Genomic DNA, 13,930 nt, shown 5'->3' on the forward strand with positions numbered 1-13,930 from the left:
CAATTCAACTCTTCTGCCATTTCTTTGTTCCCCATAATATATTCCCCTGTTTCTGTCTTCAAGAGGCCAATTTTAGTCTTAACCATTTTTTTGCCTTTCACATACCTATAAAAACCTTTACAATCCTCCTTTATATTTTTGGCCAGTTTACCTTTGTACCTCATTTTTTCTCTGCGTATTTCCTTCTTAGTAATCCTCTGTTGTTCTTTAAATGCTTCTGAATCCCCCATTTTCCAACTTATCTTTGCTATGTTATACTTTTTCTCTTTTAACTTTATATGTTTCTTAACTTCCCTCGTCAGCCACGGCCACCCATGCCTCCTCCTAGGATCTTTCTTCCTTTTTGGAATGAACTGGTCCTGCATCTTCTGCATTATACACAGGAATATCCGGCATTGTTCCTCAATTGTCATTCCTGCTAAGGTATTGCACCATTGAACTTTGGCTCAATCCTAACACACAGAATTTATAGCAAAAATTTACAGTGTGATGTAACTGAAATTATACATTGAAAAATTGATTGTCTGTTAAATCTTTCATCTGTTTGATTACCATGATAGTTTCACTTCTTTCATGTATAAATCACAAAAGCTTTTTAAAAAAGTTGCATTCTCAGGTTAGCTGTTAACAATGGTGATAGCAAGACAATATGTTGAAGGTGTTATCCCCCTGTGTTCTCTGTCTATGCCATGATGTTTAGATTGATTCTAATCTAAAAAGTGAGATAATGGAGTTCTACATGAATTCATGCAGTTTTTGAGCTCAGAGTTCTACATGAATGCATGCAGTTTTTGAGGAAAGTACAATGTAACCCTGCAAGTACAAATTTACCCCACAAAATATATGTGTGCATGTGGGTCTTTATCTGTGTGTGTGTGTGTCTGTCTGGGTTGGAGGTTGTGAGTGTAAGAAAGTATATGTGTGTGTGTGTAGTGAGTGTAGATGTCTTAGGTCTGTGAGGGGGTGCATGTGGGAGTGTGTGTGTCTGTAAGGGTGTGTGTGGGTGTCTGTGTATATGTATGTCCATGTGCATGTGTGTATAGGAAACTGTACACCTTCATCCTCTCAAACACATTGCCTGGGTGCTGCTGCAGCAATCTGCCCAATGACTCCAATAATTGTCACTGATATCAAGAAGTTCCTTTTTGTAGCCTGGACTTCTGAAATCGCTATCTCTGTATTCTACACCTCAGCAGAATTTCCTTTCCTCTGGTCAGTGCATTGCAGTCACTTGGCTTTATGAATCACCTTGTACCTCCCCAATAGCTCACTATCCATGTCAATAGTCTGTTGATTGTGAAGAATGGAGCAAGTGATGGTACTTCTTCTGGCAGGCTATTCCCCTTCCAGCCTTCTCTTTGAATATAAATGATGCGACAAATCTACCAAAACATGAAGAAATAGGGTGCATATGTCAGGGAAAGAGATCATGAACTGTACGAGAATGCTTGAATGTATGTTTTCAAAGGAAACAGAAATAGTAAAATAAAAAAACGGAAAACCCTGATGAATGTTCCTCTAGCTTTGCCATTGCCATGACTCCTGAGCTTTTTCATTTAATAAACGTGGGGATTCCTGCTTTAGGTATGCGATGCAGTCTGAGTATCTCCCTTTGCATTGTGAGCCCATTTGTCCTGCAAAAACAAAGGTGCAAGAGTTTGAACATGAATCATATGTTGCTCAGCATGTCCACCAAGAGAGCTAAGAAGGCAAAGTAATAAGTTCAGAGAAGGCTAGGGAGTTTTTCATGTGCAAAAAGTCCCACCAATAAAGAATATGGAAGTGGTTGGCAGAAGAATAAAGGGCCTTGCAGATGTGACCAAGTGTACAGTTTACTGTGTGCATGTGGTTTTGAAGCATCAGCTGCAGGTGTATGCAGCAACAATGTAAAATAGAGCAGTGACTTGCTGTGATTGAAGAAGAAGTAAAACGGAAGAATGGAAAGTTTGAAGTACAGCAGTGGGGAAGAAAAGTGAGGTAAGGACTAACACAGAGAGTTTGAATTACCAAGATAAATTCTAATCCTTGGTGTCCTTGAAATGTTGTTGAATTCCGACAGCAATGAATTCTTGTCTGTAGGATGATAGATCCAGCATTTAGCACTTAAGCTTTTTCTCATTTGGGTTTGTTTTCAAGTCTGTGCAGGGATTCCAGTACAATGTGAGGAGAAGGAGACTTCACTTGCTCTACTAGGATTTCCAACATTGTCATTGACCCTCGAAGCTCTTGTCTTTAACATTCTATGCTTCAGTGCATTAATGTTTGCACCAACAACTAAGTGCTCCAAGTGAAATGAACATTTCTTTTTAAGAGATATATTCATCAATGTTCTAAGGTTGTGCAACAGCCACTCAAAATCTTATCCTTCCTTGTCCTGATCCAACTCTGACCAGTTGCTTGTGACCACTGCAAATATATGAGTAGCCCATCAATGATCCCAGACCATCATCTGCAATTTTCACAAAATTCAAATCAGCCTTTATGTAATAACAATGGGATCATCCAGGTATATGAACGAATATTTATGTCTGTCAATGGAATATATACACCTAAAGTAACAGTAGATTTAAAACATCCTTACCTGACTTTACTGTCAAGTCATATTCTTCAGATCCTGAAGCTGCAAAAAGTAGAAAAAACAGTGATTACTCGAAAGAATGTGCATGCATGAGAACCAATAGACTGAACTGCACAAATCTTCAAATGATGTGTATAAAAATACTACCAAACAGCTCAACTGTATAAACATCAAAATCTTCTTCGGTGGAGGATATCTCTTCAGAAGAGTTCAGCATGGGCACTTTCAGCTTTTTGCTATTGACTTGTTGCAAGTTTGATGTGGTTGCATTTTTGATGTAGTGTGCTATATTCTCTGGAGCTGAGAACTTACTCCAATAATATGCCCGAAGCCCTTCTTCTCCTTCACTGCAACAGCAACAGAAGAGAAAATATCTCAGAGCTTTCACATATATAAAATTGTAAAATAAAATTGACATGGAAACTGGCGAGATCAAATGCTGGCCACATATGTTCCACTGTCATGCCCCTGATACTGAGCTTTAAGAATTGGGCAAATATTCAATCTCCCTACACATGTTCCTTCTATTTTCACCTTTACCTTCTACTTTACCACTCTCTCCCCACTCTATTTGAGTTTCTCTCAATGTCATCGCACTCTTAGTTGATTTCTGCACTTTTTTCTCAATCTTTTTATCGCTTTCTAAAACTATGTGTCTCATGCACTCATTCTGTTTCCCTCTCTCCCTTTTGCATCATTTTTGTGTGGTTCTATTCCTTTCCCTTTCCAGGAAGTGTTATAAACAAATTTGGAATTTCAACTCTTCCACAGTCACAGAAATTGTCCACAAAAATATGTGTGTGTGTGTGCATATATGTGTGTCCGTGTGTGTGTATATACGTACGCGCATGTTTGTGTCTCTGTGTCTGTGTGTGTGAGAGAGAGAAGGGGTTGAATCATGGAAACTATTATTCATGAAGGCCAACAAAAAAATCAGGTCATTCTCTTGCCACTTATTTGGATCCATAACCTCAGGCCCAGCAGTAAGTAGCTGTAATCAAGATTGAGCTCAATATATGTGAAGCAGTAAGTAAAGCCAGGGCTGGAGTACAGTATTGATAGAATGTAATCCAGAAAAAGGCGCTAGGCTGCAAAGGCAGAAATCCCAGGCTTGGGATGGAGTGAAATGGCCCAGTTGGTTTCTGAAGTAGGCAACAGTAAATACTCGAGTCTGGAAGTACAGTACTGCTGATGTAAGAAGAAAATGCACTCACAAAGAAATGAGATCAACACAAAGTAAGTACCCAATGGAATCATTGACTTGTAGTATGTAGATGAAGTGTGAATATATTATCAATTTAGTGTCTTAACATCTCTCAATTTGGAAAACTTATTTATTTTCTTATATTGATAAAACTGGGTAAATTTTCTGCAATGCCTACCAGTCATCACTTTGTACTATAGACACAGAAAAATGACCCTAGTAGATGTGATATTTGTCTCATATAGCATGTAATTATTGTGCATATGGAGTATTTTAATTGCAGTTAAATATTCTGGTTTTTTTCTAGAATATGGGATGTCTGTTTTGCAAAAATGGGCTGAACCTTTAGCACGGTAAAAACGATGACTGCAGAGGCAGGAAAACAGATTCTAGATTAGAATGGTGCTGGAAAAGCACAGCAGCTCAGGCAGCATCCGAGGAGCAGTAAAATCGATGTTTCAGACAAAAGCCTTTCATCAGGAATATAGGAGAAATAAATGAGAGGAGGGTGGGGGTGGGGAGAAAGTAGCATAGAGTACAATAGGTGAGTGGGGGAGGGGATGAAGGTGATAGGTCAGGGGCGGGGGAGAGTGGAGTGGATAGGTGGAAAAGAAGATAGGCAGGTAGGACAAGTCATGGGGACAGTGCTGAGCTGGAAATTTGGAACTGGGGTGAGGTGGGGGAAGGGGGAATGAGGAAACTGTTGAAATCCACATTGATGCCCTGGGGTTGAAGTGTTACAAGGCGGAAGATGAGGCGTTATTCCTCCAGGCTTCTGGTGGTGAGGGAGCAGGTCTTCAGTGGACCACAACACTGACCTCTAATCCTTGCCAATTTTCTGGTCTGGTATTATTTGCATAATTATGGCTATCTCCAATTAATCCACCTTCTGGATGGACACAAATTGGCTTCAACAGAGTTCAGAAGCCTGCTTCATTATTGCATTGCTCCCAGCCTCTGAAGTGCCAGTTAAGCAGCTCAACATTTTTGAATTTGGCATCATAGCGGTTGTCAACCAGATATATTTTGTAAAATTGAATCTGGGCACCACAATGTGGTTTCACCATTGCAGTATCACTACAACACACCCTCCAATGCAGAGATGTGTTGTACATCACCAGCTACTTCTAACTGGAACTTGGAGGACGTTGGGAAGAGATGGAGATCTGGAGAAGAGTGTTCACACAGTACCACTTACAGCCTCTCTCCCTCAACACTCTAGTGTTTTTGAAAAATCAACGCAAGACGGGCGGAAAATCTAGAACTAGAAGAAAATTTACAAATATGAATGGAGAAGGATAGAACTTGGAGCTAAGCCATCAATACAGATTGCAAGGCGACTTTTTAAAATATAAACTCTTCTTTGTTTATCCAGGTTCAAAATGAGCAAAATATGTGGATGTAGCCACAATGGATCAATTGTCAACTGGTGCTATTGGTTCAGGTGATTCCCTAATTATTTAAGCATTCTAATTTTTAAAATCTATCTACTTTTCTAATCAACCTTTTCACAGATATTATCACACAACTCTGGAGAAGGTGGACCTTGAATCCAGGCCTCCAAGGTGAGGGTAGGGACACTACCACTGTGCCTTTTTTATTTAACCATTTTTTTTCTAATCAGCCTGTTTAGTGATGTTATTACACACCTCTGGAGCAGCTGGGACTTGAACCCAGGTATCCCAGCCCAGGGCTAGGGACACTACCACTGCACCACAAGAGGGCTTGTTAAGCCTTCTAATTAAATGGCTTGAATTGAAAACACTTGAGTTCTATTACTTTGCTATAATAATCACTTTGTAATGATAAATTTGCTCTAAGAGAAACATCTAAGTGACATATAATCGTGCCTCTTAAGCATTTCACAGAAACAACACAATTTGTAAGTATTGCACTTTATGGATGAGGTCCCAGTTCAGTCAGTTGACTAGCGTGTGACTCAACATTGTGTGAGATTGGTTTCCATTCCAGCTGAGGTAGACTTAAGGTCTTCTTTGTCTTACCCCTGAAAGTGGAAGGCAATGTAAACCATCATCAACAAAAAAAACTGCCATGTAAATGTCATAAGATGAAACAATGACTTTCAATGAGGCAAGCATCTGGCATAGGGTAGAACACACATGATATGACATGATACTTTATACGATAGTCACTTTCCAGACAAATGCAATAGAATAATATTTTAAAAGGTACACTGTGGAAATGCCCAATTATTGCTTAATTTCTAATTTTCACAATTCCAACAGTCAAATTTCCTGATCCAGTCACACTGGGAAGCATAAACTGGTGCTGGGAGCCTCATGATACCTACAGAGTCTGTCATGCATATAAATATCATGTATTCCCTACATTGATAAATTCCCGACAGGAAGTTGTCTTATGAAGATAAGTTGATGTCTTATGAAGAGAGGTTGAGTGAGCTAGGGCTTTTCACACTTTTGACAGAAGAAGGAAGAGAGGTGACTTGATAGAGGTGTACAAGGTAATGAGAGATATAGGTACAGTTGATAGCCAGAGGCTTTTCCCCGGGGCAGAAATGGCTGTCACGAGGGGGTCATAATTTTAAGGTGATTGGAGGAAGGTATAGGGGAGATGTCAGAGGTAGATTCTTTACACAGAGAGTGGTGGATGTGTGGAATGCACGGCCAGCGGTGGGAGTAGAGTCATAGACATTGGGGACAATTAAGCAACTGCTGGACAAGCACATGGATGGCTGTAAATTGAGAGATGTGTAGGTTAGGTTGTTCTTAAATTAAGATAAACACTTGGCACAACATCATAGGCTGAAGGACCTGTACTGTGCTATACTGTTCTATATTCTATGAAACAGCTAATGCAGGGCTAAGCCCTGTAAAACAGCAGAAGGAATGCATTCAGAAGAAGTCTAAGTTACCAGAGTAGAATTAACCACTTCCTATACAGAGACATGAATTTGTGCATCATGAAATATTTACCTGTACACCATAAACTGGTGATTTTTAACAAAACATCTACTTAGCAATTATTTCTGGATTATACTTTGCTTAATAAATCTGAAAATTAGTAAACAGAACTAAACTGACTCAGAATTATACAAGGTTATTTTAAAAACACTCTTGTACTCACCTAAATGCAGTGATGACAGATTTTAGGTAATATTTTCCCAATATAGATGGCTCATACAGTTCTGAAAACTGACAGTTAAAGAGTGTATAAGTAAGTGTGAAATGAATGAGGGCCATTTGTCCTGCTAAGTCATGACCAGTTTGCCATATTTTAGATTCAAATCAATCCACTGAATCTCTGTTAGAGACAACTAAATATCCAAGTAGGTATAATTTTGATTAAGTACTGAATCACATTCATTTTTAATACTTTCTCTAATTTAGAAAAAAAATTGGTTTCTTTTTCCAAATTCCAGATACATATAACAACAATCATAAGAAATAACAGCAACAGTACACCATAGGGCTTCTCAAGTCTGCTCCATTGAAAATGCCTGATCCATTCACTTCAATCCACTTTCCTGCCCTAACACCATATTGCTTGCTTCAATAACTTGAGCATTCACAGCATTCTAGGATAAAAAAGTGCAAAGGTTCTTAACTATCTAAGTGAAGAAATGTATTCTTATCTCATTCTTAAGCAGTCAATTCCTTATCCAGTGACAGCGGCACCTAATTCAGCTCCTGGATAGGCTTTATCAGGATTCAGCCTGACAAGCACTCAAAGAAAAGAATGAATGAGATTGTCTCTACTTGTTGGCAACTCTAGAGGTTACAGGTACTTTTCCTGTAACACTGTCAGTGCATTCCAGAGAAACCCTGCTTAATAGAAATAATGGGGCCGATGCGAAAAGTGAGGTATGGGGCAGATCAGCAACAAATAACACTTATGATCGCTCAAACATCGCCCAAAAGCCTAACATAAAGTATAGCACATTCTGAATGAGGTTCAAATCATAATTATTAATGAAACAAAAGTAAGTTTAACACATTAAATTGTAAAACTATTGTTAATGCAGGGACAGAGGGTCATCATCATCGCCACCTTCAGATGCAGTTATGGTTGCAAAAGTGGATGGTGGTGGTTGATTGTCTTTCAGATTGTTTCTTGGGGGTTGGTTTAGATTGTGGGATATGCAGGTACAATAACAAATTATAAAGGCATATGGTATATATAAGAGTAATGCAGTCCTGCAGGAGATACACAGAGCTTATTCAGGAATTATACAGGAATATTCTTGTCTCAGAGGGAGAACAATGAACATTCAATAGTTTAATTTTTGAGATGAAGTGGCTCAGTGTATAGTACTGACCCTCTCACAGGCTCTGACAGTAATTGACATCAGCGCATGAGCAGAACAGCTCAGAGATTTCAGCGCATGCGCAGAACAAAGTGTGCAAAACAATCACCGCTGGAATCACTCTACTACGAGTATAGGTAAGTGTTCTCAAAAATCCTGTTCCCTAATTCTTCAGGTACATTATAGCTGAATAGCGCTGCCAAACTATGCTTTATACAAGAACTATCTGTATAGGCCTACACTAGTCAATTAAAAATAACTCATTTTACCTCATCCAATCTTACCTTCACACTCCACTTGATTGCACAGATATTCTAGGTAACTGCGCAACCAAAGAATGATACTTTAAATGGCACAGAGCTTTATCATAACTGCTCCACTTTAGTTCCGTCATTCCAGAAAATGGGGTGACTTTTCATCGAGGTTCTCAGAGTCCTTCTTATTGATCTCAGTGGAAGAGCATTAGAATTTCTGTGAATTCACACTCTCCTTATGTCCAGACCCACTTCAACACAGATGAAGTGAATGTCTGCTGTGACTTCAGGGGACAAGTTACAGCAATCTTGTAAAAATGGTACAAACATGTTTCTATCCAATAATGTTCACTTACATCTCTACTCATATATCTATACATATTGCATTTCTTTTTAAAATATGGTTAACTTTATATTTATCCAATTTAATATTGATTATTGCTTCCATAACCTGCGCATTTAATCTCTGCAACTTTTTTAGTTGATTAAGGCAGTGGCAGCAATGTGCAAAACAAACCTTGATGTTTTCACAAATCCTTGGTACTCATCAGTCATCTGGTCAATTTTAACAAAGTGGGGCCCACCTCAATGTCCATGTCAGCATTCAGCACTGAATCTCCAAAGAGCAGAAGACAACATTAATTTTGCTGGAGTTCAAAGCAACTACTGCTGGTGATTCAGCCATTTTCTGTGAGGTGAGCTAAAATGTCTACTCCAAACTACACAACAACTACTGGAGAGGTTCCTTGCTTCCTGATTGCATAAACCTGCACACCTTCAGATTTTATTTTCACATGGGAAGACATTTCTGTCTTTCAAACAGTCACAATTCTCATCTCCTGGAAGAAGGTAGCATACATCAAATTTTCCTGCATCAAGCACTAATTTTCAAACTCAAAGAGACCCAGGCTAACTTTCCTTTTGCTTCTATCATGATCAGTTTTGTTTTCTCACTAGGAAGCCTATTCCTCCTTTCTGACAGAAGTTACTCAACCTTCATCTTGTTTATCACTGATAGAATTATAGAACAATAGAACAGCACAGAAGGAAGCACAATTGACCTGCTGAATATTTACTGTCTCACTACAACACCAGTTCAGCCAGTTGCATACCTCCACTTATTCCCTGCAACCCTCCACAGATTTCCTTTTTATTATCTTGAAAATTAAAGTCAAATGTGCTTCCACCCATCCCTCAGGCAGTACATTCCTGATCCTAACTACTTGCTGCTAAATAAACTTCTTTCAGATCACCGCTCATTGTTTGGTCAATCACCCCAAACTTATGTCCACTGGTTCTCATCCTTACTCCACAGGGGACAATTTCTCTCTAATGACCCTGACTAAACTACATCAAAACTCCTCTAAGCTTTCTCTCCTCTCAGGAGAACAATCTCAGCCTCTCTAATTTGTCTGCTTCAATCAAAACCCTTTTCTGCAGCCTCCACAAAAGCCTCCATGTCCTTCTTAAATGTTTAGAATTGGACACTACTTCTGCTGAGGTCAAACCAGTGTTTTGTGAAAGATTTTTGTTTTTGTACACACATTCCACTCTTTATAAAGACCAGGATCCCATATGTCTCACTAACGTTGGTCTGCTACCCAATTTGTGCAGACATTCTGTCAAGTCTCTCTATTCATGCCCCCACTTCAAAATTGTGCCCTCTATTCTTTATCACTTTCCTTCATTCTTGCATTCAAATCTCTGCATTTACTTTTATCTGCCACATGTCCACCCATGCCATTATACTGTCAATGCACTCTTGAAATCTATCACTCACAGATTCGTCCTTGCAAGGACTGCACAAAACACTATATAGGACAAACAGGAAGACAGCTAACGATCCGCATCCACGAACATCAACTAGCCACAAAACGACACGACCAGCTATCCCTAGTAGCCACACACGCAGACGATAAGCAACATGAATTTGACTGGGACAACACTACCATTATAGGGCAAACCAAACAAAGAACAGCCAGGGAATTCCTAGAAGCATGGCACTCATCCACAAACTCCATCAACAAACACATCGACCTGGACCCAATATACCAGCCACTACAGCGGACAGCTGAAACTGACAACCGGAAGCGGCAGGGACAGGCCACTATAAATGCCGGAGGAAACATCACAGAAGCGCTTCACAGGAGGCTCCCAAGCACTGAGGATGTCACCTAGACAGGGGACGAAACGTTTGCAACAAAAACTTCCAGCTCGGCAAATAGAACCACAACATCCAAGTTTTAAGTGCTCTGCAAATTTTAAAATGTGCCACACACAACCAAGTACAAGGGCTCAGTCTTACATTTGTTTAGGCTAAGTGACAGGTTCAATAGGTTTCATGGAAGGCTTCTCTCCTTGAGAGAATTTCTTGCCATATCTTAAAAAATGCACCTTGTTAAGTACCTACCCCACCACAGTGCCCCTCTCATTTTGTCTAGCTCCATTCCACTGTACCTGGAACAACGCGCCATAACTGGGATATCACAGCTCTCCATCCCTGGAGTAGCACTATTGGTTAAAGTCCGTTGTCCACCCAGACAAGCACTGTTAGTCTGGAGGGGCCACGCACGGTTCTTAACTTTTGCCCCAGACATGACAGCAAAATATAAATTAGCACCTCGCTTTGCAGGCAGGACCTTAAGGTCCTGCTGGGTGGGGTAGTGCATGGGCAGGAAGTGAACCTCCCCCAGGATGAATAGAAAGGGTTTAACAACAGATCATGCCAGCTGGACTGAGTTTATCACCCAGGTTAATGCAGGGTCAGCTAAAAAGTCAGAGTTGTAGAGTTATACAGCACAGAAACAGAACCTTTGGTCCAACTCATCCATGCAGACCAGATCTCGTAAATAAATCTAAATCTATGGGCATTTGGCCCATATCTCTCTGAACCCTTCCTATTCACATACCCATCCAGCTGTGTCGTGTTAATGTTTTAATTGTTCTAGCCTCCACCACTTCCTCTGGCAGCTCATTCCATACACGCACCACCTTCTGCGTGAAAACGTTGCCCCTTAGGTCCCTTTTAAATCTCACCCTAAACCTGAGCCCTCTAGTTCTGGACTCCCCCACCCTGGGAAAAAGACCTGGTCTATTTACCCTAGCCATGTCCTTCATGATTTCATAAACCTCTATAAGGTCACCCCTCAGCCTCTGATGCTCCAGGGAAAATATCCCCAGTCTATTCCTATAGTTCCAACCCTCCAACCCTGGCAACATTATTGTAAATCTTTCCTGAACTCTTTCACTATTCACAACATCCTTCCAAAGCAGGGAGACCAAAACTGCATGCAGTATTCTACAAGTGGCCTAACCAATGTCCTGTACAGCCGCAACATGACCTCCCAACTGCTATACTCAATCCTCTGCCCAATAAAGGAAAGCATACCAAACGCCTTCTTCACTATCCTATCTACCCATAATTCCACTTTCAAGGAACTATGAACCTGCACTCCAAGGTCTCTTTGGTCAACAACACTCCCCAGGACCTCACCATTAAGTGTATAAGTCCGGCTCTGATTTGCCTTTCCAAAATGCAGCATCTCACATTTATCAAAAACTAAACTTTATCTGCCACTCCTTGGCCTATTGGCCCATCTGATCAAGATCCTGTTGTATTCTGAGGTAACCTTCTTTACTGTCCACTACGTCTCAAAGTTTGATGTCATCTGCAAACTTACTAACCATATCTCCAATGTTCCCATCCAAATAACTTAAATAAATGACAAAAAGCAATGGACCTGGCACTGATCCTTGTGGCACACCACTGGTCATAGACTTACAGTCTGAAAAGCAACCCACCACCACCACCCTCTGTCTTCTACCTTCAAGCCAGTTCTGTATTCACATAGCTAGTTCCCCCTTTACTCCGTGTGATCTGACCTTGTTAACCATGAGGAACCTTGTTAAATGCCTTACTGAAGTCCATATAGATCACATCCACCATTCTGCCCTCATCAATCCTCTTTGTTACTTCTTCAAAAACTCAATCAAGTTAATGAAAAATGATTTCTCAAGCATAAAGCCATGTTGACTAACCCTAATCAGTCCTTGCCTTTCCAAATACATGTTAATCATGTCCCTGAGGATTCCCTCCGACAAGTTGCCCACCATCGGTGTGAGGCTCATCTGAAGTAATGCACTGAAATATATGAAGAAGGTCAATGAACTTTGTCACTGTGCCAGTATAAGTGGCACATTTTCTCTACAATGCCTCACATTCAGTCTATCTCTGACACTGGACCCACTTCCCAGCAGGGCTCATGCTCTACCACACTTGCTAATGCTTATAACATCTCTCCTCACTCAATGTCACCCTGTCCACCCCCATTACCACTAATCCTTCATACCTTCTATGCTGCTTACTCACTCGTTCAGGACATCTCCCCACCTGCACTAAAAGTAACAGGCTGGAGAAACAGTGACACTTCAATGTTGAGGTTGCGGGAATGGATCATATGGGGCAGGAGTTCAGTATGTGGGCAATGGTCTGACCTGAATGTCCATGATCACAAGTTGAACTGCTGCTTATGTTCCACTCATGGCCAAACTCTCCCTGGTCTGTCCTTAAGCGGTGAATAGTTTCCAAGTTTTCCATGAAAGATTGAAACCTGAGCCTTTATCATACAGATTGCTTACCAGGTTACAGTCAGCCAGTGGGTTCATCATTGAGAGTGGGGCTGTCGCAGGCTTGTTGGATAAGATTATGTTGCAGCAAGAATGACAAGATTTCAGATGAGCATGTGGTTTATGTTGAAGTCTGGATCAATAAGACAGCTTCATTCACTGTGGGGTTATTTTGAGGGATTATGTTTCCTGCGGTAATCAAGCGGTTTAATATGTGATAGCACAGGAAGGGATTCCAGCTGTGTTAGTCTCAATGTCCAGAAATAATCTTCATATCTTCTTGGAGGTTGATATCCACAAAAATTTGAATTGATACTGTGTAGCAGCTCCTCAGCCAGTTGACCAGCAGTGCTCTGCTGTTGGATAGAACAGGGTAAGTGAAGCAGTGCATATTGCAATGGCCCTGTTGCTTCAAGTAGTACCCACCAGTTTCTGTATGAGCTTCACTTTCATCTTGACTGAATCTGGTCTTCTGGAGATGTTGCTGGTCGGTCAATGTGATAAGACAATAAAGACTGATGCCAAAATGTTTCGCCATTGGATTGATGATGAGTGATTGACCACAGAAGTGGACATGAAATTCTTCTCCGGTCTTCAGATTGTTCAGTTGAAAAGCTGTGAATACAGCATGGAAAGATAAACTCAGCAGTTACCGGGTTACTTTAATGTGGGGAAGCTTTTAGAAATGATAATCTGGGACAAAGTTAATAGTTATTTGAGTTATTGTGAGCTAATTAAAGATATCCACATAGTTTTGTTAAGGGTGACTCATATTTAACTACCCTGCTGGGGCTTTTTGATAAGCTAACAGAGAGAGTTGATAAATGAGGGGTGGTGGTGTAGTAATAGTGTCACAGGACTAGCAATCCTGAATTCCAAGGTAATATTCTGGGACATGGATTTAAATCCCAATGTGACATCATGAAATCTGGAATTAAAAAGCAAATCTAAAAGCAACCATGCAGCCATATCATTACAATGAC

At 40.5% G+C, this 13,930-nt stretch overlaps 1 protein-coding gene across 1 annotated transcript in view; it reads right to left on the minus strand.

The window, feature by feature from the left end:
- LOC122555509 (suppressor of tumorigenicity 14 protein homolog) overlaps positions 1–13,930 on the minus strand; it is an 83,936-nt gene that overhangs the window by 51,443 nt on the left and 18,563 nt on the right. The window contains exons 4-6 of the mRNA XM_087992712.1: positions 6,888–6,955; positions 2,726–2,925; positions 2,582–2,620 (exon numbers count right to left, since the gene is read on the minus strand). Coding sequence (XP_087848838.1) covers positions 2,582–2,620; positions 2,726–2,925; positions 6,888–6,955 — 307 coding nt within the window. The remainder of the gene's footprint in view (positions 1–2,581; positions 2,621–2,725; positions 2,926–6,887; positions 6,956–13,930) is intronic.

The sequence above is a fragment of the Chiloscyllium plagiosum genome, unplaced genomic scaffold (assembly GCF_037043375.1).
Source record: "Chiloscyllium plagiosum isolate Xiang-an unplaced genomic scaffold, Cpla_swu_hap1 HiC_scaffold_12, whole genome shotgun sequence".
In the NCBI taxonomy this organism is placed as follows: domain Eukaryota; kingdom Metazoa; phylum Chordata; class Chondrichthyes; order Orectolobiformes; family Hemiscylliidae; genus Chiloscyllium; species Chiloscyllium plagiosum.